General features: G+C 38.9%; 1 protein-coding gene across 1 annotated transcript in view; it reads left to right on the top strand.

The window, feature by feature from the left end:
• PDGFD (platelet derived growth factor D) overlaps window positions 1–26,903 on the top strand; it is a gene marked incomplete at its 5' end in the record, with an annotated part of 263,054 nt that overhangs the window by 162,655 nt on the left and 73,496 nt on the right. The window contains 2 exons of the mRNA XM_011984412.1: window positions 10,625–10,829; window positions 14,642–14,822. Of these exons, the coding sequence (XP_011839802.1) occupies window positions 10,625–10,829; window positions 14,642–14,822 (386 nt within the window). The remainder of the gene's footprint in view (window positions 1–10,624; window positions 10,830–14,641; window positions 14,823–26,903) is intronic.

The following is a 26,903-nucleotide window of genomic DNA, read 5'->3' as shown; positions in this document are numbered from 1 at the left end:
GAGAATTCTAAATAAATGTCTGATGTTTAATCAGCTTTGCTCTTGAGTTTCTTAATGGCAGGCCATAGACTGAGCACAGGTGGATGTTGTTTTTGGAAAGCTAATGTGAGCTATTGGAAGACTAATTCTCACTAGGAACATGTGTTAACCAAAACTTCCTTAATGAAGACTGTCCTATTAATAGTCCCAGGAGGACTTCAGCTCATTGATTGCAAGCTTCAGTGCGTTAGCAAACACTAGGGGGGAAAAGCTGAAAAAGCTTTCATGCTGATTTTTAAACTAACATTGTTAGAGTCTAATTTTCACCTTTATCAGTTCACATGGTGAGACTCCAACCCTGTACTTTTTAAGTTAGGAGATAATTTATGGAAAATTATCTAATTAAATTCAATTTAATCCAAGTTGCGTATTTTAGGGTCTGTGGTACAAATTGACCTATTCATTTTTTAATTAGGGACTTCCTGTCCTAATCTCTTTTCAATTCTCCATCTCTTTCATTTCTTTTTGGCTGCTTCAACAAAATACTGCACATTGTCTCACCAATTAAGGAACTGTTTTGCATCAAAGGACACTTTACTACGTTTTGATTCTTTGAGGAAGAGTGCAGAAATTACTTGAGGTGATTGAGTAGTAGTAGTAATATAATAATAATAATACTAATGCATTTGCAAGACACAGGGCTGATATTGATTCATTTTGCTGAACTTGCCACTCTAAATCACATGGTTGCATAGGATGAGAACCTATGGAATCTAGTCAGTCACCAATTTTGTATATTGCCTAATAAATCCAAGAGCAGCCCCCATATATAACAGCAAACTCTTTTACTTTTGTTCCAGCATTTTTCTTCTTTTCTTTCAGAGTCACAACTTTTTAAAGTATGGTAGGACCTGGCTCTGGTGCTGCTGGTAGGTTGTCCAATGGAAATAGGACAGAGTAAGTAGTCATTTCAGAATTAATATCTAAACCAGATGGTAAGCAGGATCATTTAAATGCAGCTCTTCCAAAAATAATCCCTTAATGTTTATGCTAAATGTGTTCTCGCAAATGTAGGGCCCCTGGCTACATTAATATGAATTTCTTGTAAGTGAAATATTTGGGGCATTTTACAATTTTATTTCTGATAAAATTGCCTTTTATTTGTTAGCTTTAAATGTCTTTCAGGTTTGTATTAATAATTTGTATTATTATTATAACATGCATAAATAATATGCATTATTTGTAATAACCATTCATCCATGTATTTTTTACAAATATATTTTGAGAGTCTCATGTGCCCAGACTGGCAATGTACTGGGGTTATAATGATTAACAAGACATAGTCCTTTGTCTCAGGAGTTTAATTTTCTCCAATATGATTTTTACTTTCCTTTGAAACTTTAAAGAAATTATACAGCACCTTTGAGTAGCTTCAGTTTTTATCTCTTATACCTAGATAGACTAGTTTTAAAGGGAGCAAAAGGTAGAATACATCGTTTCTACATTAAAACATTTATTTTAATTCCTTCATAATGTTTTCAACACAAATTAATGTGCTAAGTGGATAATTATGTGCCTGGGACATTTTCTAGTTGAAGAGAAATAGAGATTTTCCCAAACAATATGTGTCTGAACAACTTGTATTACCCATTTGTATTCTTGTTTCAGATGATGGCATACAACTATATATAATATCTATTATATATAATATTAATATAATAGAATGTTACATATGATTAGCAAAAGTGTCTGACCACTTACCCATCGAAGAGTTAAGATTTGAGATTTTATTTTCCGAGCATTGTTTAATCTTATCTATTACCCATAGTCAAACCACTGGCATTTCTGTCCCCTTTGAAGAAAACTATTGAGGTGTCATGTCATTTTGGACCTGAAAGGAATCTGCCACATTATTCAGCTCCCTAATGTATTAGGTTGGGAAACAGAAGCCAGAGGGATGACATGGTGTGAATAATGCTGCTGTTTGTAATACGGGGGAAGAGTTACTAGGACTAGAAAGAGGTAGAGCTGACTTCAAGACTCTGTTCTTAAATATGTAAAGCTTCCATTCTTTGGGCTTGCAATAAATCGCTTTTCTCTGTTGCTTTTGTTACCTGTTAAAGTAACAACAAAACAATTATTATAAAAAAACAGAATGAAAGTATAATATTTGTTTCCTATTTTGTCAACTTATTTCTATGATGGACTTGCAAAATGGGTGTTTATAAACTATACTACATCCTACACCAATTTAGGTTACTGTGGTTGTTTAGCAACAGAAGTGGGACTGTATAGTTTACATATCATTCAGCTACATTCTGGGCAAACATTATTGCTATGACATATTATAGGATCATGAAACAGCACTTTTATTAATGATATTTTGTTCAAAAATCTTTTTGCAAGTTTAGAATTTCCTGATTCTTGATTACTTTTGGCACGTAGCTGAAAAGGGTTTGTCACTATCAGTCGTGCTGTTGGTTTCTGGTTGTCTTATGGGGAAAAGAGACAAAAGGGCATGTTTGTAGTGTTCCACTGAGTTTGTGTGAGATGGCGCAGCCTGCAACTATATCATTGTTTGATCAAATATTTTAATTTTTACTTCAACAACTATTTTCCTTTTGCATCTTTTGTTGTTATGTATAATATTATGATATGAGAATAAAAAAACATTACCGTTACTCACAGTTTCATTACTCCTTAAGCATTATAGATGATGATGGATTATCACATACATTTACTGGGGCCAGGGGTGACTTCTTCATGAATGGGAAAGCCGGATAAGGGGTGAGACTGTCAAAGACAGTCAAAGCCACCAAGGTGTGTAGCCTCTTGCTCTAGTCATTGTATACTGGAAATGACGTGCTGGAGGATGTTCCAAGGTCAGAAATAGAAAAGTGAGCCCGAGACAGTGAAATGGGATACTTCCCTGATTCCCCACATAGGACTTGCAACAGTCATGTGGCTCCTCTTGTTTAGCTGTCATGCACGCTCAAACCCTTACAGGAGGGGGAGCATGCAGATGAGACCCCTGGGGTCCACCCCCACAGCAACATCCAGGAGTGGGTATCTGCAACTCCCAAAGCCCAAATGGGCACGTGATACAGTGTGCTCTTTTAGCCTTGCTGTCCACAGACAGCTTAAGTGTTAACCAGCTCCACGCCCTCTTGGTACCCAGGTCCTTGTCTGGCATCCAGGAAGAATCAGGTTCCATATAGACTTGAAGGATGAATGCGGGGGTTTTATTGAATGGTAGAGGCGGCTCTCACCAGGATGGATAGGAAGCTGGAAGGAGGATGGAGTAGGAATATGCTCTTCCCTGGCGTTTGGCTGTCTCCTCTCTAGCCGTCCCCAGCTGAACTCCTCTTGATATTCAGATGCTCCTCCTCTTCTCTCTGCCACGCCGTTTGGCCATTCTTCTGCATTTCTGTTTGTCTCCTCCTCGTCTGCTTCTGGAGCCTGTGGTCTGATGTTTTTATGGGTACAAGGTAGGTGGTGTGGCAGGCCCAAAGGCAACTTTTGGAAACAAAAACAGGAATACCTGTTCCCATTTAGGGCTGTGGATTTCCAGGCTTGACGGTGGGGCCTTTGCCGGGGAGCTACCCTCTTCTACCCAGTATTTCTCTGTCTCCTGTCCATATCAACAGGTCATCAGTCAAGGACACAAAATGAAAAACCACACTTGAGTTACTGAGTCAAAGTAAAGAGGTGGCAGGAAAGTCAGGAATAAGAAGCAAAATAGAAATAATGACATGGTCAGTGGTTCTCAAACCTTAGGGTGCATCAGAATCACCTGGGAGGCTTATTAATATATATAGTGCTTGGCTTCATGCCCAGCATTTCTGCTTCAGTAGGTCTGGAGTAGGGCCTGAGAATTTGCATTCCTTACAGGCTCCTAGGTGATGTTAATGATGATGCTCTGGGGACCACATGTAGCAAACCATTGGTCTAGTTGGATTTCAGGGATAAGTAATAGTGCCTACAGTGACTTTCATGAGCTCCTGGGATACTTGGTTGGGTGAGCTGAGTTTGCTGAACAATTAGGAATTAAATAGACAACCATATAAAATTTTGGCTTTTAAAAAATTTTAATTGGCTTTTTTTAAAGTCAAATGCACAGCGCAGAGTTTATGAGGATGTGAACCTCTTTCTGCATTAAAATGCAAAATAAAGCTATACTCTTATTATATAAACATACATAAAAATTATTTCCTCCCTGTGAAAAGTTATTTTTTTCCTGTTTTTGTAATTTAACAGCTAATACAGTGCTCTGGTTAAGCATGTGTGCTCTGAAAGTAGTAGACTGCCTAAGGTCACATCTTGATTCCACCACAAGCTTTGTGCCTGAGGTCAAAAGTTTCTTAAATTTTCAGAACTTCCTTTGTAAAGTGGGGATAATACCAATGGCATAGGGTTGTTGTGAGGATTAAATGAAGTAATGGCTTTAAACCACTTATTGGAGTACCTGGCAATACTAATTGCTCCAGAACTATTAGCTGTTACTGGAACACCAAAGTAAATGCCTTTGTTTAGGAATATGACTTTGTATATAATACTTTGGTACTTATCTCACGTTTAACCTGATAGGTTGTTCTTTGTATCTATAATTCATTATAACTCTTCTGCTAAGAATAGCCCTGAGTTGGCATGAAGTTAAATTATATGTAAACAGTGTGACTTAGAAGTGTGTTACAGATAGCAAAGAATCTAAAATTGCCTCAAGCAAATTTCACACTAAAAAGAAAGAACACTTTCTATAGCACAGTGGTTAGAAGCATCTACTCTGGAACCAGATTGTCTGGTTTATATTCTAACTCTACCTTTCACTAGCTCTGTGACCTTGAGCAAGTTTCTAGACCTCACTCTTCCCCAGAATCTTCATCTGTCAAATGGTAGTAATGAGTTGGGCACAGTGGCTCACGCCTGTAATCCCAGCACTTTGGGAGGCCAAGGTGGGTAGATCACTTGAGGTCAGGCATTCAAGACCAGTCTGGCCAATATGGTGAAATCCTGTCTCTACTAAAAATACAAAAATTAGCTGGGCATGGTGATGCATGCCTATAATCCCAGCTACTTGGGAGGCTGAGGCAGGAGACTTGCTTGAACCCGGGAGTCAGAGGTTGCAGTGTACCGAGACCACACCACTGCACTCCAGCCTGGGTGACATAATGAGACACCATTTCAAAAAAAAAAATGCCGGGCGCGGTGGCTCAAGCCTGTAATCCCAGCACTTTGGGAGGCCGAGACGGGCGGATCACGAGGTCAGGAGATCGAGACCATCCTGGCTAACACGGTGAAACCCCGTCTCTACTAAAAAATACAAAAAAACTAGCTGGGCGAAGTGGCAGGCGCCTGTAGTCCCAGCTACTCGGGAGGCTGAGGCAGGAGAATGGCGTGAACCCGGGAGGCGGAGCTTGCAGTGAGCTGAGATCCGGCCACTGCACTCCAGCCTGGGCAACAGAGCGAGACTCCGTCTCAAAAAAAAAAAAAAAAAAAAAAAAAAAAAAGTGGTAATAATACCTATCTCAAAGTGGTTATAAATATATGTGAACATGCATACACACACAAGAGATCATCTATATAAAGTGATTAGACCCTACAAATGAAGTATGCAAATTGCTTAGAACAATGCCAGGCACAAAATAAGCATAATTAGCAGTGTTTGCTGTTGTTCGTATTTTGTTCAGGTTTTTTTTTTTTGGCAGAATTTTTTGGAAAAATAAATCTGAAATATTGTTATTTTTCCCCTATAATTCGATATACTGCAGCATAGGTCTGTGACAAATTTGCAAAATTGAAAATGAATACAGTCATCCCTCAGTATTAATGAGGGATTGGTTCCAGAACCCCTTCCCACTCCACATACCGCAAGGATACCAAACCCCTTATATAAAATGATGTACTATTTGCATGTAACCCATGCACATCCTCTTCTATATTTTCAAATCACCTCTAGAAACAATGTAAATGCTGTGTAAACAGTTGTTATACTGTATTGTTTAGGGAATAATGCCAAGAAAAAAAGTCTGTACGTGTTCAGCACAGACACAAGCATCCTGTTTTTATATTTTCAATTTGATGTTTATGAATCCATGAATGTGGAACCCATGGATATGGAGGGCTGACTGTACTGTCTTAATCAAACTACGTAAGAAAGAAAGCCCCTCTCCCCACCCCTTCTACAGGTTCATAAAAATGTAATTGGCATTCATTTATAACCAGAGGTAATGCCTTTAAGACAGTGTAGACTTTAATGATGTTTTAGAAAAAAAAAAAAAAGTCCCCTTTTATACTTAGAAAATTTCTAAAAGTGTACTTTGAAAGGATATCATTGACTTTGTTATTGCCAAGTTCTGTGGTCTTTTCTCCGTCTTGTTGTCCCCTGGTCTTGGTTTTCATGTGACTTTATTGACCACTCTGTCCTTGAAATTGTCCCTTTTCTGGGCAGCCTGACTTACACACAGCTTCCTTCCCAACCATTACTCCAGGTGGGCACTTCTTCTGTCATCTGCCACTCCCAGGGCATGTGTGCCAGCACCAAGCTTCACCTTCCCTTCTCAGGATGCTTCTTCAGAGGGATCAGTGATTCCCAAGGCCTCCTCTCCCCTCTCTAAGCTGAGGCCTTTTGTCTGATCTGTTCTCCCAGCTAGCTCTGTAACCCCAAAGCTTGCTAAGTTTCCACTTGAATTACTCATCACTACTTCAAAACCAAACTTACATTCCTCTAAAAATGTTTCCCCTGGCAGCATCCCTGAGTATCAATAATACCACACTCAGCCCAGGCTCTAGGCTTAGCATGCTGCTGCTGTGTCTTACCCATACTTTTACATTCCTTTCTATGTTTCCCCCAAAGTGGCATCACTCCCACCTGCCCTTCTAGAATAGGACCTTGTTACCCTCACCTCTAGTTCCTAGGAGACCTTGATGCTGCAGGCACTTTCTCTCCAGTACTGTATCACCAACAGGCTAATCTTCCTTTTAACAAACTATTCACCCACACCAGGGCTGTTCTGTTTGTTCCCATATCAAGTGGAGATGTTTCTGTCTGGCTTTCAAATACTTCCATAGTCCCTTTAAAGCTTGTAGCCCTCATGTCTCACTTGGGGCCACCTGGACTCTGCTCTGGGCAGGCCTCTTGCAAGAATCATATGAATACATTCTCCACATTAGCCCTTGCCACTCACCTGGACTTTGAGCAACCACAGCATTTACACTCAGCACTTAATATTCCCTTTTGCCTGTTTATATTTGTACAGTATGCATCAACTTTGTTTTCCAAGTGTACAAAGACAAGAACTGTTCTTTAAACATTTTAAATTATATCCAAATTTAACATAGCATCTGGAACTGTGAAGAAAGAATATATAATACCCATGAAAGAGACCAAAGAGAAAACATGCTGCTCAATTCCCTTATACAAGTGAGGACTCTGAATACCTGAGATAGAAAGTTTAAAATTTAGTAGTTTTATATTTAGACTGATGGTTACCTTCTATTCATGGCAAACGATGGCTGCTTGCCATTTATATTATTGGCATAAAGTTTTATTTTAGAATAAATTTGCTTTTGATTAAAATATTAATTTAGAGAGAGACTAATAAATTAAGTAATAGCTCTAGAGGTACAAACATATGGCAAAAATTGTGAGGGTAATACTCAAGTGATAGAAATCTTGAAAATACTATAATACAATATGGTTAATCTGTGCTTAATATGTAATTGTTGACTGACTCATAGCTCAAATCAGTCAACCTGGAAAACAGTGTTCAGACCTGTGTTAGTCATTTTTCACACTGTTATAAAGAACTACCGGAGACTGGGTAATTTATAAGAACAGAGGTTTAATTGACTCACAGTTCCATATGGCATAGGAGCCCTTGGGAAACTTACAATCACAGCAGAAGGTGAAGGGGGAGCAAGGCACCTTTTACATGGCAGCAGGAGGCAGGGGTTGTGGGGAACTGCCACACTTTTAAGCCATCAGATTTCATGAGAACTCACTCATTATCACGAGAACAGCGTGGGGGAACCACCCCATGATCCAGTCATCTCCCACCAGGTCCCTCCCCTGACATGTGAGGATTACAATTAGAGATGAGATTTGGGTGGGGACACAGAGCTAAACCATATGAAGACCCATTGCCTAAAAGCCCCTTATGACAAAATGAGCAGACACCAGTTTTCACAGCTGAACTTTTATCAAGGGAAGAGAAAAGACTCAACGAGCAGAAATGATTTTCGGCTCCTAGGAAGTTGTCTGCTTGCTGTGCTTGTTGGAAGTGCTGCCATGACTGCAGGCCACTGCCTTCATCTGGAGGCAGGGAGTGGGGACATCCCTCAACTACCCGTTGCTTTTCCTACGACTCTCTCCCACACAAAGTCTAGCTTGAACAAGCTGCAACACATTAACATTAAATGAGTCTCAAAAAAGTTTAAATTCCCATATGCAGAATCACTTGCAAAAGAGACTTTTGTACTTCACATGCCAATTCTTATCCTCTTTGTCTTATTTTTGGAAGCTCTAACAGCCACCCTCAGAAACCCTACCTTACAGTGGTTTCCACCAGCAAGCATAGCTTCCCTGACCAGGCTTGCTGAATTATAGTCCCTCAAAGTAAACTCTCTGCAGGAGAACATAAATAGACTGTGGCTGGAGGTCTGTTTATGGTGGGGCCTAAAAAGCCAAAATCCAAAATGCAACGAACTCTGAATATTGAGAGAGATGAAAAGGGGATCTACTGTATGATGCAATTCTGATGAAAAGTACCCAGAGTTAGGCCAAATTTCACAGGTTAAAATTACAAGCACCACAATATGGTACTCACTTCAGACATCAGCTGCAAGTTTGGGGGACCCCAGCTCACTTGCACTTCTGACCATTTGGGTATAAATTTGGGAGTCCCTATAAGCCCCCAGGTTTGATATTTGCTAGAACAGCTCACATAACTCAGAAAAGCACTGTACTTACAATTAAAGTCCTCCTGTAAAGGATATAAATTAGGACCAGCCAAATAAAGAAGCACATAGGGTAAGGTCTGAGAGGGTCTCAAGCATGAAGCTTCTGTGTCCTCAGGACACATCAGCCTCCTGGTACATCAATGTGTATCCCCATCTAATAAACTTACCCAAGTCTTGGTGTCTAGAGTTTTCACTGGAGTTTCATTATGCAGTCATGATTGATGGAATCATTATCAACGTGAGTGGACTCTATCTTCAATCCGTCTTTTATCCCCAGAGGCTGGGAGAGAGATCAGGTTAAATGTCATAATGGCTCTAAGCCCTAACCCTTAATCACATGGTTGGTCTATCTGGCATGGCTAACCCCCATCCTGAAGCTATCTGCGGGCCCACAGTGAGTCACTTCATTAGCATAAATTCAGACGTGGTCCTAGGGGCCATATCATGGATAACAAAAATATTTCTATCACATGAGAAATTTCAAGGGTTTGGAAACTCTCTTCCAAGAACCCAGAACAAAAACCAGATAAATTCTTTTTATCTGGCTAACGACATAGAGAAAATACAATAAGAATTGGACCTATTTTAAGTCTTAGAAAACCCAAGACACAAAATTATGATTTTTGGTGGTAGAAGGAAGAACTATTTGAAATTGTTTGCTGATTTTAATCCATACTAAAAGAACTGGAGTTCTGAGATTGTTGTTAGTCTTTGCTTGTCAAGAACGATATTAAGAGAGCACCCAAAGTACAAAGTTGTACATCAAGGGTGGATTTGTGAAGAATTCAGGGAGGTGGGGGATACTAGAAGAAAGATGTGTTATTGGTTTAACCAGAAGGTTACCCATCGAAAAATGTCATTTGAATATAAAATAAAGGGTCATTAAACATCACTGGAGTCTTTTCTTTTGTTTTTCATTCATTCATTCAGCAGTCTTTATTGAGTATCTCAGATGCTGGTCACTGGACATAGATTGCTACACCATCGGTGTAAGAAAAAAAGTTCGTTTATTTGCATTTCATGGAAAAGGAGAAGGATGAACTATTTGAAATTATCTGGTGATTTTTTTTTTTTTTTTTTAAGACGAAATCTCACTCTGTCGCCAGGCTGGAGTGCAGTGGCATGATCTCGGCTCACTACAACTTCCGCCTCCCAGGTTCAAGCGATTTTCCTGCCTTGGCCTCCCAAGTAGCTGGGATTACAGCTGGGTGCCAACACACCCAGCTAATTTTTGCATTTTTAATAGAGATGGGATTTCACCATTTTGGCCAGGATAGTCCGAAACTCCTGTCCTCATGATCCACCTGCCTCAGCCTCCCAAAGTGCTGAGATTACAGGCGTGAGCCACCGCACCCAGCCTATTTGCTGATTTTAATTGCAATCTAAATGAACCTGAATTCTGAGATGGTTGTTAGTTTTTGCTTGGAAAGAATGATGTTAAGAAACCCTACCCTCCAAGTATAAGGCATTAGGCATCAAGTCTATATTTGTGAGGAATTTGGGGAGGCGAAGAATAATAGAAGAAAGATATGTTGTTTGTTTAACCAGAGGCTACCATTTAGACTTAATGTTTCAAGCAAAATTAAGAAGTGTTTTGAAATATGACGTGTTGTAAACTATTCTCTTTTTTTTACTTTCCTGTAATTGGAGCAACATACTAATTTCTACAAGTTGTGACTACTAACAGAGAGCAATCACCTCACAGACTTGTACCGAAGAGATGAGACCATCCAGGTGAAAGGAAATGGCTTCGTGCAGAGTCCTCGGTTCCCGAACAGCTACCCCAGGAACCTGCTCCTGACATGGCGGCTCCACTCTCAGGAGAATACGAGGATACAGCTAGTGTTTGACAATCAGTTTGGGTTAGAGGAAGCAGAAAATGATATCTGTAGGTAAGTCGGAAAAAAATTTTTAGGGTACTATTTCCAGGTGAAAAAAAAAAAGATGAATTTAAAGCATCACATCAAACTTTCCTTTTGAGCCTTTTAAACAGACCCAATATGTGTCACTTCTTTTTCAAAAAGCCTTTATGTCAACCCTAACAGACAAGATAGCATAGACTGCTGAGGCAGAGGGCCAAATAACCTGGCAGGACTCACAGAAACTCACTTGTGCAACTGTCAGGACTGTGTGGCCTCCACAGAAGGGTGAAACCTGGAGGTCCTCTCCTTTTCCAGGCACAGAACGGCATTTGTGCACAGATATCCAGCATCCCAGCTTACCAGCAGCTGCATCATGTGACTCTGGTCAAAGCCTGCCATGCACTTAGACAGCATAAACCCCCGCCCAGCTCTGGCTGACCCAGGCCTTCCTAACCATAATGAATTACGCCAGAACTGGGAGATGATGGTTGGGGAACCTATCAAGGCCTGACCCCAAATTCATATTGTGAAGGCCTCAGATATGGGTAGAGAGGAAGAGAAAGCCCATCCCAGATTCCTTGTGTTCCTCAGAAGGGTCTCTTTCTTGCAGCTTCTGGGTCACAAGTAGAAGATGAAAGCTGTGTCCAATAATCTTCTCCCTTCTTAGCTTATTTATCAAAGAAAGCCTGGACTGTTGTTCTTTGAATGTCCGCTCACATTTTACTCACCTAATTAGCATGTATAAGACTTGAGGAAGATTTTTTTTCTTTTTTGTACTTTACTGCACACACTTGTTCTGCATTGCCAATGAACTACTGAACTGGTAAATCCTTTCAGCAGGTTTATTTTCCTTTGAATAATAAAAAGAGGTGCCTCAAATTTGGTTGTCCTCTGTTGCATGTTTATTATGCTGACAGCTTTTATTATGTTGCTATTTTGCTGAGAATAACAGCAGTGACTATTACTTTCTAGGACCATAGAGGGTAATGTATGCCAGAAAGCAGAGGTGAATACATTAAGGAAGAGCCAGTTAATATTTACAAAGAGAATAAACTAATGCTGATCTTGCGTCTTTTCAACCTTGAAAAAACAGAACTAATATTCTGTGCCTAAAAAATCATGAGAAAAAAAAAAAACGCTATTAAAAGATTATTAAAGGTGATGACTTGGAGAGGGTACCATGATCTGTTTCTGCCTGTAGAACACTTCCAATACCAAATCTGTGAGGCGAGGGTTTTTTCCCACAGTAGTTAATTCTCCAACACCAGCTTGTATTGTCTTATTCAATTCAATTCAGACACTACCTGGAATCAGTGTCAGATCCCACAAGTTAAGGCTCAGTCCCACGAGACTGCCTCCATGTTCTATGTCAGTTGCAGCTTCCAGGCCTCTCCTACTTCTGATCAACCAGCTATAAACAGGGGTTCCAAAACCCTCTTCTTGGGTTGAATAATTTGCTAGAACAACTCACAAAACTCAAGGAAACAGTTTCCTTGCTATTACCAGTTTATTATAGAGGATGCAACTCAGAAACAGCCAAATGAAAGAGATACATAGGCAAGATGTATGTAAAGAGTGTCTTCTCTGGGTTTGCAACCTTCCAAACACTTTGATGTATTCACCAGCCTGGAAGGGTATTGATGGAAGTCTCATTGTGAAGGCATGATTAATTAAATCGTTGGTGATTGAACTCCATCTCCAGGCTCTCTCCCTCCCCAGACGTCTAGGGGTGGAGCCAAAATTTACAGCTCTCTAGTCATGTCTTGTTCTTTCTGGTGACAAGCCCCCATTCTGAAGCTATCTAGGGCCTTCCAACAGGTACTTCCAAAAGGCAATGAATTTATTCATTAGGATAAATTATGGTATGGTCGGAAGGAGGTTTATTATGGATAACAAAAGATGCTCCTCTAACCCCAGCACTCAGAAATTCCGAGAATTTTAGGAGCCTGTGCCAGGAACAAAGACCAAGTATATATATTTCTTATTATCACAATATCGTAGAAGGGAAGCCAGGTCTCCACTACTGACCTGGAGTTTTGATCCTAGCAGTGAGCCCTTTTGACATCCTAGCCATGAAAATAAGGGAGGAAGAGTCAGGATGGTTTCCTTTCTGAACCGTTCATCAAATCTAGTTGCTCCTCAGAATTTATGGAAGGAAGTAGAAGAATAGCAAGTAGAAAAAAGGAGAGAAAGACGGGAAAGAGACAGCCCAGAGACCTGTCTCAGAACCCTCTCTAAGAGATAAAACAGCCCTCTCTTGACTTCAGATTCAGAGTTAAAGTTACACTGATGTGTTCTTTAAACAAAAGTGACCTGTGGTGTTATTAAAAGTTTCAAGTGTACTCATGCTTTGTGCAGCAAATATGATTTACACATATTGTATACAAAATGAAATGGAATTGATTTCCTACCATCTGTTCCAAAACCTCCTTAATGTCTACATTATAATATTTTATTCCTTGAATAGTGATACTTTGTTAGTGCTTTTTACCTTCCAAGCACCATACAAACATTAAGTAATTAATTTACACAGCACCCAAGAGATATGGAGCTGGTAAAATTATATAAGCCTTATTTTATCCATGAGGAAACTGAGGCAATGGACATAAGGGCCTTGTAAATCACTGTTAGAGAAATTTAGTCACAATATCATTATTTTTTACTTTCTTTTTAGATTACCTTGCCCAATCCACTAGAGCTCTGAGGTGCTTGAGTAAGACCAGGAAAGCCATATTGGTTTCTCTATGTATTCAGAAATAATGTTTCTTATGATGATTCCTTCTGATGATTGTGACAGAAAACTGTAATATGGATGCGAGACTTCTGCCACTGTTCACCCTGAATGTCCATCATTTGCCTGTGACCTCAGCATCTGAAGTCACTGTGGAAAAGGTAGAGTGTAGGAGCAAGATACTGATGACCAAAACTGAAAGAAATAGTTTAGCTTATCAAGTAGAATGTTCCAACATCTTAGGGGGCTGAAAGTAGAATAAGTACTCCCTGGAAGATGTAAACTGTGTCACTGAGGATCTCCTACTATGTGATAGAATGATGGAACACTCTGGAGGTGCTTCGAAGACCAAATGCCCACAAGGATAACTAAAGAGGCTTTTGCTGACTTCTTCAATCCCAGGATTCTAGTTTCTCTGACCAATGCCAGAGGTGAACTTATGGTCTTAAGCTCATTCACATGTTGGTTTAACCAGCCCAGATTTTTCCAATATTGGTTAGCACACATCTCTCCTTAAAGTTACACGCTTTCCCTTATGATAAGTTTCATATTTTATGACATGATCATTCCAAAAGATAATTTGCAAAAAGAGAATATAGCAAATCATGTGTGTATCCATTAATTTTCTGTAGTGGTATTACTGATTTTGTAAGCTATATAGATATAGATCATTTACTTTCTCAAGAAAGCACCAAATGCAGTAAATTAATTCAGAGTGGGTATTTGTTTTAAAAACTTTATATGGTTAATATTTGGGCATATAACTAGAGTTACATCTCCTAAAATATGCCAACAATTACGGATATTAGTTTTTCCAAGAAAACTTTTTAAAGCCAGATGCTTAGAAAGTGACCCATTTTGATTATTGAAGATTTAGGAACAGTCATGACTAAATGTATGTAAAGATTTTCTCAGAATAGATTACTGAAGTTTGAATTTATAAACCTAATCCAAAAACCAGTTTTCCTTTTAACATTTCTGTACATTGTAATTTTCGTTTCAGATTGTGGTCATGAAAAATCACATAAGCTAGTTTTAATTTCTCAGTGAAAGTATGAATTTCAAAATATACTTTAATCAAAACATGTTCATTATGTCCAATTGATTCTAGGTATGATTTTGTGGAAGTTGAAGATATATCCGAAACCAGTACCATTATTAGAGGACGATGGTGTGGACACAAGGAAGTTCCTCCAAGGATAAAATCAAGAACAAACCAAATTAAAATCACATTCAAGTCCGATGACTACTTTGTGGCTAAACCTGGATTCAAGATTTATTATTCTTTGGTGGTGAGTACTTAACCACTTTATGATTAAGAGCAGACACTGGTTTCATGAAGTATAGAGATCAATTTTCTATGATCAAATTCAGTGAGGGTGAGTGAACTTTATTAATTCCTTATTACATGTTTGTTCCTACCTTATGGTCAAAATGTTAAAATCCTTGTTAGTAAGAAGTACCATTTCGGATCTATTAAGTCAACCTTTGGGCCATGCATTTTGAAAGAGAGGAAGTAAATAGAAAAAGGGAAATCGTTTAGAGTAAAGCAGATACTAAATTGCCTTTTGATTCAACTGAGGCAAGGTAAACATTTAGCCAAATAGAAGGTTTGTGAGAGTTAAACAGGTTTTCAGAATTAAAGCTAAAGAAAATAATTTCCTCTTTTGGTTTGAAAATGTGTGTATAAATTCTATTGCAGAAAAAGGTCCTGATGATTATAATTTCAATTATGACCCAGATTTGGGAGGGGTCTGTCTTATAATCATAGAGCCTCAGGGCTCACGAGCATCTGCAAAATCAGAAGGTCCAATACAGAACCCAAGAGTATGAATCCTGTTTGCTACGCTCATGCTTATTTGTAGTCTTTCTTTTCTCTACTCGAACACCTCAGCAGCCATTCTCAACTGTAAATGGTTCTGACTGGTAGAAAATGTTCAACCTTTTAATGAGCCAAAATCTACATTGTAGTTAATTTTAGTCGTTGGGTCACCCACAATCATGGGTTACACACAATCTTCTTTACTCATTCGTACATTAATAAAACAATAGTAAATTCCTGTTCTTTGTCAGGCACTCTGGTAGACGTAGTAGATACAAAGGTAAGCAAGATAGACAGGGTCCTTGAACCGTCTGGAGCTTAAAGTCAGGTAGAGATGACAAAAAATTAAAAAGCAGTAACAGGCCAGATGTGGTGGCTCATGCCTGTAATCCCTACACTTTGGAAGGCTGAGGTGGGAGGATCTCGTGAAGCCAGGAATTCAAGACCAGCATGGGCAACAAAGCAAGACCCTATCTCTGCAAAAATTTGCTTGGTTTAGTGGTGTGTGCTTATAGTCCCAGCTCCTAGGGAGGCTGAGGTAGGAGAATTGTTGAGCCCAGGAGTTCGAAGCTACAGTGAACCATGACTGTACCACTGCAATCTAGCCTGGGTAACAAAGCAAGACCCTGTCTCAAAACAACAACAACAACAAAAGAAAAAAAAAAAAAAACAGCAACAACTGAGAATGATGCATAATAAGACAGAATAACTGAGTGGTGTAGGTTAGGTCCACAGAGACATTTAGATAATTTTGTCTATACATTAACATAAATATCCCAGAATCCTTCAGTTGTTTGTAGCATATTGCCTTTTGAGATCAATTTTCACTTTCTTTAGGTTTGTCTCTGTCCCTTTTCCAAGTGTGAATGTCAGAATAGAACACAGTACTATAAATGGCACCAGTTTATTGGGTTTTTTTCTCTTAAGAATTAAATTTTTAGAAAAGAAAAAAATCTTACCTTTTAAAAAATCTAGTTGTTTTTCTTTGCATTGTGGTGAGTTATTAAACACTAAGTGAATTCTACATCAGAACATGGTAAATGAAAAAATAACATGCGGTAACACTGGTTCCAGTTTTAATTTAAAAATAATCCATCAAGCATGATTTACATTATTGCAAACTCATGCACTTCTGCTCAGCATTAAAATTGAAGTGTGAATCTTTGGTTTCTACATTTATTTGCCTTTTAATATGTTCAGTGATGCATCTGTTCTCAATTGTTCATGGATGGAGCAGGCTTGGCATGTTAGAGTGGTGATGGATAGGCTTAGAGAAGAATTTTTTTCCCTTAAAATACCAAGCGCTATTAGTGCTAATGTTTGGTTATGAGTAAGTTGAATGGTCCATAAGTCAGTTAGAAACACCATAACTCCAACATAATGTCTTTAAGGCAAAACAACCACTTTTGTAGAAAGCAGTAGGAGTACAGGTTTAAGGGAGAATCGATACTTTTGTTTGATGTGTTTTGGGTTATGGTACAGCCTCATAACTCATTTGTTGGTCGATTTTAAGTGGAATATTGGACTGCCTCTATAGTTTGGATGTAAACTGTTTGGCATCGCTCCCCTGGCTTATTTACCTCTACCAGTACTTTCAATTGGTGTTTTTTCTTTTTTGAAATGATGATATTACAACACTCTTGTGTATTTTTCTACTGGCCTGTTGGTCTGTGTCCATTGAGAATAGCTGCAGACTCTTTCTCCTCCTAATAGGGTTCTGGCCTTAAATATGGTCCACTAAAGCCAAAGTGTTTTGGCAAATGAATTTTAAGAGATAAAATGAGCTTAACCTCCAGGTATGCAGAGACTCTGGATCGTGTGGCTTTTTGACAAAACTTTTCTGTTTGATTCTTGGCTCAGCAAGGATAGATCACATATGGCTTGACCACTGTACTGGGAAGATCACTTTATTCATGTTTAAATTTTACTCAGAGGGGCTTTAAAACAGGGTTTAGAAACTTAAGAGACCAGGCTTAAAGCTGGAAGTAGGCCAGTTGTAAATTAATAGGGAGACAGTGGGATTAAAAATGGCAATCCCTCTTCAAGTGTGTTTAATAAATTTTAGAATGCTAAACACATTTAGGAGCTAGAGTCAGTTGTTTTGCAACCCCTACTTTAAGGAATACTAGGTGCAAGAGAAATAAGAGCCTTAAGAATAGTTCGTGGCGAGGTGTGGTGGCTAAGACCTATAATCCCAGCATTTTGGGAGGCTGAGGCAGGAGGACCACTTGAGCCCAGAAATTTAAGTCCAGCCTGGGCAACATAGTGAGACCCTGTGTCTACAAAAAGTGGAAAAAAAAAAAAAAAAAAAAAAAAAAGGCCAGGCATGATGGCACATGCCTGTAATCTCACCTACTCCAGAGGCTGAAGCTGGAGAATTGTGTGAGGCCAGAAGGTCAAGGCTACAGTGAGCTGTGATGCCACCACAGCACTCCAGCCTGCGTGAGAGTGAGACTCTGTCAAAAAAAAAAAAAAAAAAGCAAAAAAGCAGCACATGAGGAGTCAAGGTGCTCTTGGAAAATGCAGAGTAGCTGTTAGGATAGGTCATAGGTCAAGATCACCACCCTTCTCATCTCTACCTCTCTACCTGCATACCTCCCATGGAACATCTCTGCTCTTCCTGCCTCAGGGACTCTCCACGTGTACCTGGACATTCCCTGAAGCTGTAAGTAGTAGGTATCCAGGACTGCAAGAGCCTATTACACTGGAATCACATCTAGAAGTTTCATGTTCATAATGTTTTTGGAAAAGTGCAATGTACATTTTTAGTCAGTTTTTTACTCTAGCAAATTGTGGAGACTAATGGATAACATCAAGATAACTTATTTTTGGTTGGGAATGATGCTTATATCACAGTTTTGTTTGATGTGTGGAATTCCATCTTCTACCTTCTTTTAGCGCCCTATCACGGTGCCCTCCCAGGGCATGGCAGCATAGCCATATGGGATCAGTGCCTTACTGTAAAGCATACCTTAGATTGAAGGCAGGATTCACCAGTTAGGAATGGTGCAATATTGAACAGCTTTCTTATCCTTTGCTTTTACATCTTTTAAATGGAGGTAATAATTGGAATTGGTATAAAATTTTAAAATGATAACAATTAGCACAATGCCTAGGATGTATTAAGTGCTCAATAAATGATGACAATAATTCTACCTCTTACCATCACAAATTATATATATATATCTGTCTCCTCCAGATACATGCTTATCTGCTCATTGAGATACACACTTAGGATGTGTATCTCATTCCTATGCATAATTCTATACAGTGCCTTATACATGGCTAGACTGTGTGTTTGTTGAAATGACCCTTTCTTGAGAAAATACGATTCATAAAAGTTTTCTGATTTCATTTTCTTACTCTCCTATTCAGCCCTCTTTTCTGATTTTACCCCATTAAAGATAACAGATACTTTCAGAAAGCATAATTAAGCAGAATGGATAATGTCGTCAAATATTTGGTAGCGAGATGTGATTAAATAAATTAGGATCTCCTGCCGCAAATCTACTTTGTTGGAGAACAAATGAATGGTTGGATGGTTAGGAATCTTTCTGAGAAGACTACTAAGTAGATTATTGGAAAAGTGTTCAATTACAAGGCTCCCAGTGGATGACGTACAGAGAACTGAACAAACAAGGGTATGAATTTCAGCTCTGCTGCATACTGACTAATGGCTCAGTTTCCTCATCTGTAAAATGGTGATAATACTGCATGACATTAGGTTGTTTTGAGGATTAAATTAGATAACTTTTATAAACCACTTTGCCTGGAACTTATTAATTACTCAACTGTCTGTGGCTATTATTGTTATTATTATCACTGGCCTTATTATTAATATATCAGGTAACAGACAATCCGGTGTAAATAGCCCACTTGCATGTGTGTGTGTGTTAAAGTAAGGTACATTTTTTAAAATTCAAAAATAAAAAGTCAAATCATTTGAGAGCTTGGAAAGCTACTCAAAACCTTTATTGTTTTGTTAATGAAATCTTTATTTTATACACTGAAATTTGCTAATACCCATTATAACACTTTCTAAAATAAAAATCTGTTTTGTCGTATCAGTTGCTTAACTGTGTATATCTCGGTAGTTAATTAAAGTGATGCCGTTATTTCCATTGGGAATGAAACTCAAATGAAGAATAGTTTTACATAAAAATGATTATTTAAAATAGAAAAAGAAGAAAAGGAAGAAGATGGAGAAGAGGAGGAGGAGAAGGAAGAGAGGAGGAGAACAGCTCAGGAGTTGAAAAAGATAAGATTCTCAATTATAATAACTTTTGCAGACTCGAATTTTGCTCACCTAAAATTTACCAGCTGGTGAAACAAAAGCAGTATTATCAACAGCAAAATAAAGGTGAGCAATTCATCCTTATCCTCCTAAGCTGAATTCTTAAACAAAGCTAGAGAGTAAAGGAACTCAGTCGCTGGAAATGTCATCTTTATTTGCATCTTTATTTGCATCCAGATAAAATAATTGACCATTCTGAACACCCATGATATTTTGGGCACTTCAGCCAGGACTAGATCTACATAGCCAAGGATTGTCAGAGTGAGGGCAGTAATCCCTACAGCAGATTCTGTTTACCTCAGTTTCTTTCCCTCAAATATATCCCACTGGAGATTTCGGAGCTGCAAGAGCTGCAATATAGTTTCATAAATGCCTACTGTAAGCTAGACAAGGCATGCCCATGTCCTGGAGATATAGCAGTGAGGAAGACAGGCAGAACCTCTGCTGTCAGGAACATGCATAGCAGTGGGAGGAAAGAGATAATAAGCATATAACTAGAGAATTGCATGCATACACAGAAACATAGACATTTGGACCTCAATAAAGGCAGATAAAAGAAAACAGTGTGTTGGAGAGTGACCAGTATGGAGCCCATTCCAGCTAGGGAGTCAAGGATGATCTGTGGATGTAAAATTTCAATGGAGACCTGAAATATTAGGAGGCAGTGATGCAAAGTTATAGAAGAAGAGTGCACTAAGCAAAAGGAGAGCAAATGCTAAGACCCTAAAACAGAAAGAGAAGGCACCTTTGCCTTGGTAGTGATGATTTTCTGTATTCAGGCTGCTGAAAGGAAGCAAAGACAAGAGAGGGAAGCAGCCCAGTAGGTCACTCCTTTCTCAGTCAAAGGTGAGAAAGGTTTCTTATCTTTATCTCAGACCATCCTATTGTGGATATCTCTCAAGTCTTTCAGCACTTAGATGGGATAAGGTAGCTAAAACCAGAGGGTTAGCTAAGATGAGTTGCTACAAAAGTATCCATAAGACTCTAAACAAAGATAATCCAAAGGGTTAGATACTAGTATTAATCTTTTTATTATTATTATTCTATAGTATATTTATCATTAGTATTATCATCATCAGGACTGTCCCACCAAATTATAATTTCTATAGGGGAAGGAACCTTGTATGTTTTGTTTATCAGAGTGCATGGCATATAAAAGGTGTTCAGTAAAAAGTCTGTTCAAAAATACACTGAAACACATGCATAACTAGAAAGAGCCAAACAATATTATAATGGGACTTCATTTCACCTCACTTTCTGTGCGCTCTCGTTCCTTCTTACCTACCTGTTCCTCTTCTGCTCCCCAACCCCTGAAGAGCCCATTTTCCCTTTATTCCCCTCACCTATTACATTTGCTTGTAGACCGAGCCATATCCTTTGTCAAATTTTCCTTTGCTTCAGGATTGTATTAAATTTTATTCTTCACTGTCCCATGAACTCTATTAAAGTTCTCATTATGTACTGCATTTAGGATCTGTCTGTGTGGACAGAAAGCAATCCAGAGACGTGGTCAGGGTCAGACAGGAGGATAGCAGAGCAAGAGGGACAAATGTATGTACCAGAACCCCTGGGTGAAAGCTGTTGTCCTGAGCTGGAAAGCCTAGGGCCCAGAGAAAATGAAGGCGCTTCAGTGATGCTGGTTGAAGCACGCACTCTTTAAGAACAGATTCTCGCTGTCGCAGGATGTTATAGGCAGGGTTAGATATGTGTTCTTATTTACTATTTCACAAATACTCTAAAATTTCACCAATTACAGAGATCATTTTGATGGACTAATGTTCTCTTTGGGAAGGTTAGGTTAATCAAATTGTTTTCCTAAAACCTAAATACAGTACATATGAGAACGTTAATAGAGTTCATGGGACAGTGAAGAATAAAATTTGATATAATCCTGAAGCAAAGGCAAGTTTAACAAAGGATATGGCTGGGTCTCTAAGCAAATGGTAACAGGTGAGGGGAATAAAGGGAAAATTGGACTCTTCAGGGGTTGGGGAGCAGAAGAGGAACAGGTAGGTAAGAAGGAATGGGAGGACACAGAAAGTGAGGTGAAATGAAGTCCCATAATGATATTGTTTGGCTCTTTCTAGCCATGCATCTGTTTCAATGCATTTTTGAACAGGCTTTTTATTGAGCACCTTTTATTTGCCATGCACTATTATAAACAAAACATACAAGGTTCCTTCCCCTATAGAAATTATAATTTGGTGGGACAGTCCTGATGATGATAATAATGTTAAATACACTAAAAATAATAATAAGGTTAACAATAGTACCTAATCTTTTTTGATTACTTTGAGGATTTCACGTATAAGGCATTGTATGTGAAGTGCTTAATACAATGACTGGCATGTTGTAAATATTCTGTTGCTGTTAAGTCTTGCATGAATGCATCTCCATGAAGCATGGATTAGGGAAAATATAGAATTTAAAGCTGCATCATCTTAGAGTTCTAATACTTATGCTAATCCTGTTATTTTACGAGTGACTCAATAAACGCAGGTTAGGTAACTTTACAAATGAGTCAGTGAAAACACAGAGATTAGGAGCATGCCTGTGGTCACAGAGCTCAAACATATGTGCTGCTATTCCTGAGATATGAAAGCTGTGGACCCACTCCACAGAAAAATAAATATATCCAAAGTTGTGCAGAAAGTTGCAGGAAGGCCCCTGAATCTCATCCATAACATACTGTGCATGTGCACCCACAGATGTGGTTAAGCACCCCAACCCTTGCTGCCTTTGCGAGTTATCTGACTTTGAGACTGTTGTTTTGCATGTTGACTAGTCCTGACACAAGCAGTGTTTGAAATAATACTTTACTACTGTAATTTTCCTCATAAACCCTGGTCGCTGGTCATATGAGCAGATGACTCCCCGATGTGCTGAGTAAACACATTTCCAGCTTTGAGAGGGATGCTGTGTAGTGACACTTGGAAAGTTCAGTATCCTGTTTATCTAGTATCTAATTATATGGGCATGCAACAAGTAAACTTTAATCCTTGAAAACCAGAAAACTGTAGTGATTTTTAGATAAATGTGCCTCTTTATATGCATATAACCTTTTCTGTATATCTGTGGTCTTTGGTGTACTAATATTTTGATAGATGAAGAAAATAAGGAAAACAAAGTAGGAAGAAGCTATTCAAGCTATTTGAGAAAATGGCTTGCATATTTAAGATATGTCAAAAACAAAGCAGTGTTACTTAAAGAGTGATGAAGTGAAACTTTGGTATTAAAAAAAAAGTCTCCACCTATTCACTTATAAATTCAACAAATATGTCTGAAGACTTACTGTGGATAATAATAAGATGATAGTCCTGAGGGAGAGAAAGGTGCACAATTATAAGGCAGGGTGAATTGCAGTGATAAAATGTGCATGGAGTATTTGGGGCACACAAGAAGTAGGGGCATTTAACCTCACAAAGGAGAGAATTGCTGGGCTGTGTTAGGTAGGCAACAGCATCCCAGGAAGAGGGCGTTGCCTGCATAAAGGCCTGAAAAAGCAAGGCATTTCAGAGTATCCCAATGAGTTAATTCAGAGCATTGCAGGTAAGGGTGCTAATCACTTACTAGCCTTTCTTTATTTTAGCTAGTAGGCAAAAGATACAAGAAGCCAAAAGGACTCAAAAGTAGCAATTTCATTAATATGAGTCCAAGAAACACTAAAGCTCAAGTCTTTCTAGTAAAACTAGAATGGAGAACTTGGGTGGAAAGAAAAGCCACAGGGTAAGTGTACAACTGTGATGCAAATTCAGACTAAAGGATGCTTGGGAGCGCTCAAGGTTGGTAAACAGACATGGGTACACTTACACAGTCTTCCTACTGCATGGAAGATCACACGTCTGGTTACAAATGGTCATAAATAGTCACAATCAGGCGGGATAGCCAGCAGGGATGTGCGTTGCGCTTAGCCAGGAAGAGGAGGAGAGCTGCGACCTTTCCAAGTGATTGGTCCGAGAAGCAGCAACCCAAGAGAGAAATGGGGTGGGAAAGGAAGGAAGATGGAAGAAGTTGTAACCAGCCAACAAGTTCACCTTGCCCGCTGCTTAGACAGAGCCAATTTATCAAGACAGGGGAATTGCAATAGACAAAGAGCTTAATTCACACAGAGTCAGCTGTATGGAAGACCAGAATTTTATTATTACTCAAACCAGCCTCTCCAAAAACTCAAGGATTGGAGTTTTTAAGAATAAATTTGGTTGGGGGGGTGGAAAATGGAGAGTTCTGATTGGTCAGGATGGAGATGAAATTGTAGGGAGTTGAAGCTGTTCTCTTGTGCTCAATCAGTTCCTGATTGGGGGCCATAAGGCTAGATGAACCAGTTTATCGATCTGAGTGGTGCCAGCTGATCCATCCAGTACAGGTTCTGCAAAATATCTCAAGCACTGATCTTAGATTTCACAATAGTGATGTTATCCCGAGGAGCAATTTGAGAGGTTGAGACTCTTGCAGCCTCCAGCTGCATGACTCCTAAACCATAATTTCTAATTTTGTGGCTAATTTCTTAGACCTGTAAAGACAATTTAGTCCCCAGTCAGGAAGGGGGTTTTGAGAAAGAGCTATTACCATCTTTGTTTCCTAGTTAAACTAAAAACTAAGCTCCTCCCAAAGTTAGTTTGGCCTACACTCAGGAATGAATAAAGTTAAAAGCAAGATGGAGTCGGTTAGGTCAGATCTCTTTCACCATCATAATTTTCTGTTATAATCTTTGCAAAGACGCTTTCCAAGTGATGAAAGGGAAAAATATTTGTTGATGTCTCCATATCGTGAGCCGGGGCAAGTAATATGGAAAGAAGAGTTCCCTGCTACAAAAGAGCAAGGGGCTGTGTGCCCATAAAGGGTGGGAGCCCACAGTGAGTTTTCTGTTTTAAGTTTTTCAATCAGTTATCTTTGGTAACAGTCCTTGGGAACTCTATTTTACTCTTGTACTCACTCTGGCTCTAAGAAGACCTAGCTGACCTGCTCTATTTGCTGTAAGATTCAGCCATTCTAACTGGGAAGTTAAAAATCCCATGAGCTTTAGAGACCCCAGTCTCCTCTCCTAGGTGAATGAAGAAATTAGAAATCAATCAAAGAGACGGGACTCATCCAGCCTTGAAAACAACTGTCCTAAACATTCCTTTTATCAGTGGAAATGTGACAGATTAAGGCTAACCTCCACTCAAGATTGTGCCTTTCACCTGGGAGAAAATTGAGCTACAGATTCAAAGTGAATCTTTTCTTATTTTGCAATTGAAAATGGGAGCCATACAGGAAAAACATCAAAAAGATTGAAAAGTCATGGAGCCACCTCTGCAAAAGAGAGATACATGAATAAATAATCAAGTAATCATTGCTTCTTGGCTGGGCCCGGCTAATCACTTCCTGATTGATCTCCCTCCCTCCTGTCTCTCCCATCTCCAATCTGTGCTGCACCTGGTTACCTGCTAAAGTAGAGCTGTGATCATATTTTTCCAGCTGAAAAATTGTGACTGACTCCCAGTTTTCTCTGGAAAAATGTCCAGATACTTCACTCTGATACTGAGAGTCTTCCGTGTTCTTACCACAGCCTAACATTCTAGTTGCAATTCTCCCTTTTCCTCACACATACTCTTTGGTCCAGACAAACAGAACGATTCCCTGATAACCTAGTCACCTCAGGATTCCTCATCTCTCATTCCTGGCAATTACATTTCTCACGTATATTTCCTTAAGAATGCAAGCCCTCTTCTGCCTGTCAAAGACATATTCATGTCAAAAAATACCACTAGCCCTTGGGCAGGCACAGTAGCTCACACCTGTAATCCCAACACTTTGGGAGGCTGATGCAGGAGGATTACTTGAGGCCAGGAGTTCAAGACCAACTAGTCATACATAGCAAGACCCCCATTTCTTTAAAAGAACTTAAAAATTATTTATGCATGGTGGTGCACGCCTGTGGTCCCAGCTGCTTGAGCAGTTGAGGTAAGAGGATCATCACTTGAGCCCAAGTTTGAGGTTACAGTGAGCTGTGATTTCACCACTGGACTTCAGCCTTGGTGATAAGTCAAAAAATATGTGTATTAATATATATTAAATAAATATAAATATATTAAATACAATTATTTAATATATTTAATTAGTTTTTAGCACCTCAGCTACATAAACTTCCTCTCCATCAAGTACTCAGATTACTGTTTTTGTAAATCAACATTATGGCTATTCAAGGAATAAAGTACACATATACAACATATATTTGATTTATGTAGAAATATAAACAAAAAAACACCCATAGGTCCCATCACTTAAACAGAACTACTATGAATATTTTGGCACATTTCTTTTTTTTAACTTTTAAGTTCAGGGGTACATGTGCAGGTTTGTTACACAGGTAAAATTGTGTCATGGCGGTTTGCTGTACAGATTATTTCATCACCCAGGTATTAAGCCTAGTACCCATTAGTTGTTTTTCCTTATCCTCTCCCTTCTCCACCACTCCACCCTCTAAAAGGCCCCAATGTGTCTTGTCCCCCTCTGTGTGTCCATGTATTCTCATCATTTAGCTCCCACTTATAAGTGAGAACATACTGTATTTGGTTTTCTGATCCTGCATTAGTTTGCTGAGAATAATGGCCTCCAGGTCCATCCATGTCCCTGCAAAGGATGTGGTGTCATTCTTTTTTATGCTGCATCATATTCCATGGTGTATATGTACCACATTTTGTTTATCCAATCTAACATTGATGACCACATGTCTTGATTCCATGTCTTTGCTATTGTAAATAGTGCTGCAATAAACATTTGCATGCATATGTCTTTATAATAGAATGATTTATATTCCTTTGGGTATATACCCAATAATGGATTGCTGAGTTGAATGGGATTAATATTTCTGTCTTTAGGCCATTGAGGAGTCAGTGGCTCCTCAATGGCTGAACTAATTTACACTTCCACTGACAGTATATAAGCATTCGTTTTTCTCCACGACCTTGCCAGCATCTGTTATTTTTTGACTTTTTACTAATAACCATTCTGACTGGTGTAAGATGGTATCTCATTGTGGTTTTGATTTGCATTTCTCTAATGATTGGTTTTTTTCATATGATTGTTGACCACATGTATGTCTTCTTTTGAAAAGTATCTGTTCACGTCCTTTGCCCACTTTTTTATGGGGTTATTTTTTTCTTGTAAATTTGTCTAAGTTCCTTATAGATTCTGGATATTAGACCTTTGTCAGATGCATAGTTTGCAAAAATTTTCTTCCATTCTGTAGCTTGTCTGTTTACTCTGTTGATAGTT

Source organism: Mandrillus leucophaeus, unplaced genomic scaffold (assembly GCF_000951045.1).
Source record: "Mandrillus leucophaeus isolate KB7577 unplaced genomic scaffold, Mleu.le_1.0 Scaffold267, whole genome shotgun sequence".
Lineage (NCBI taxonomy): Eukaryota > Metazoa > Chordata > Mammalia > Primates > Cercopithecidae > Mandrillus > Mandrillus leucophaeus.
The sequence above is the reverse complement of the archived record's forward strand: the minus strand, read 5'-3'. Positions and strand labels throughout refer to the sequence as shown.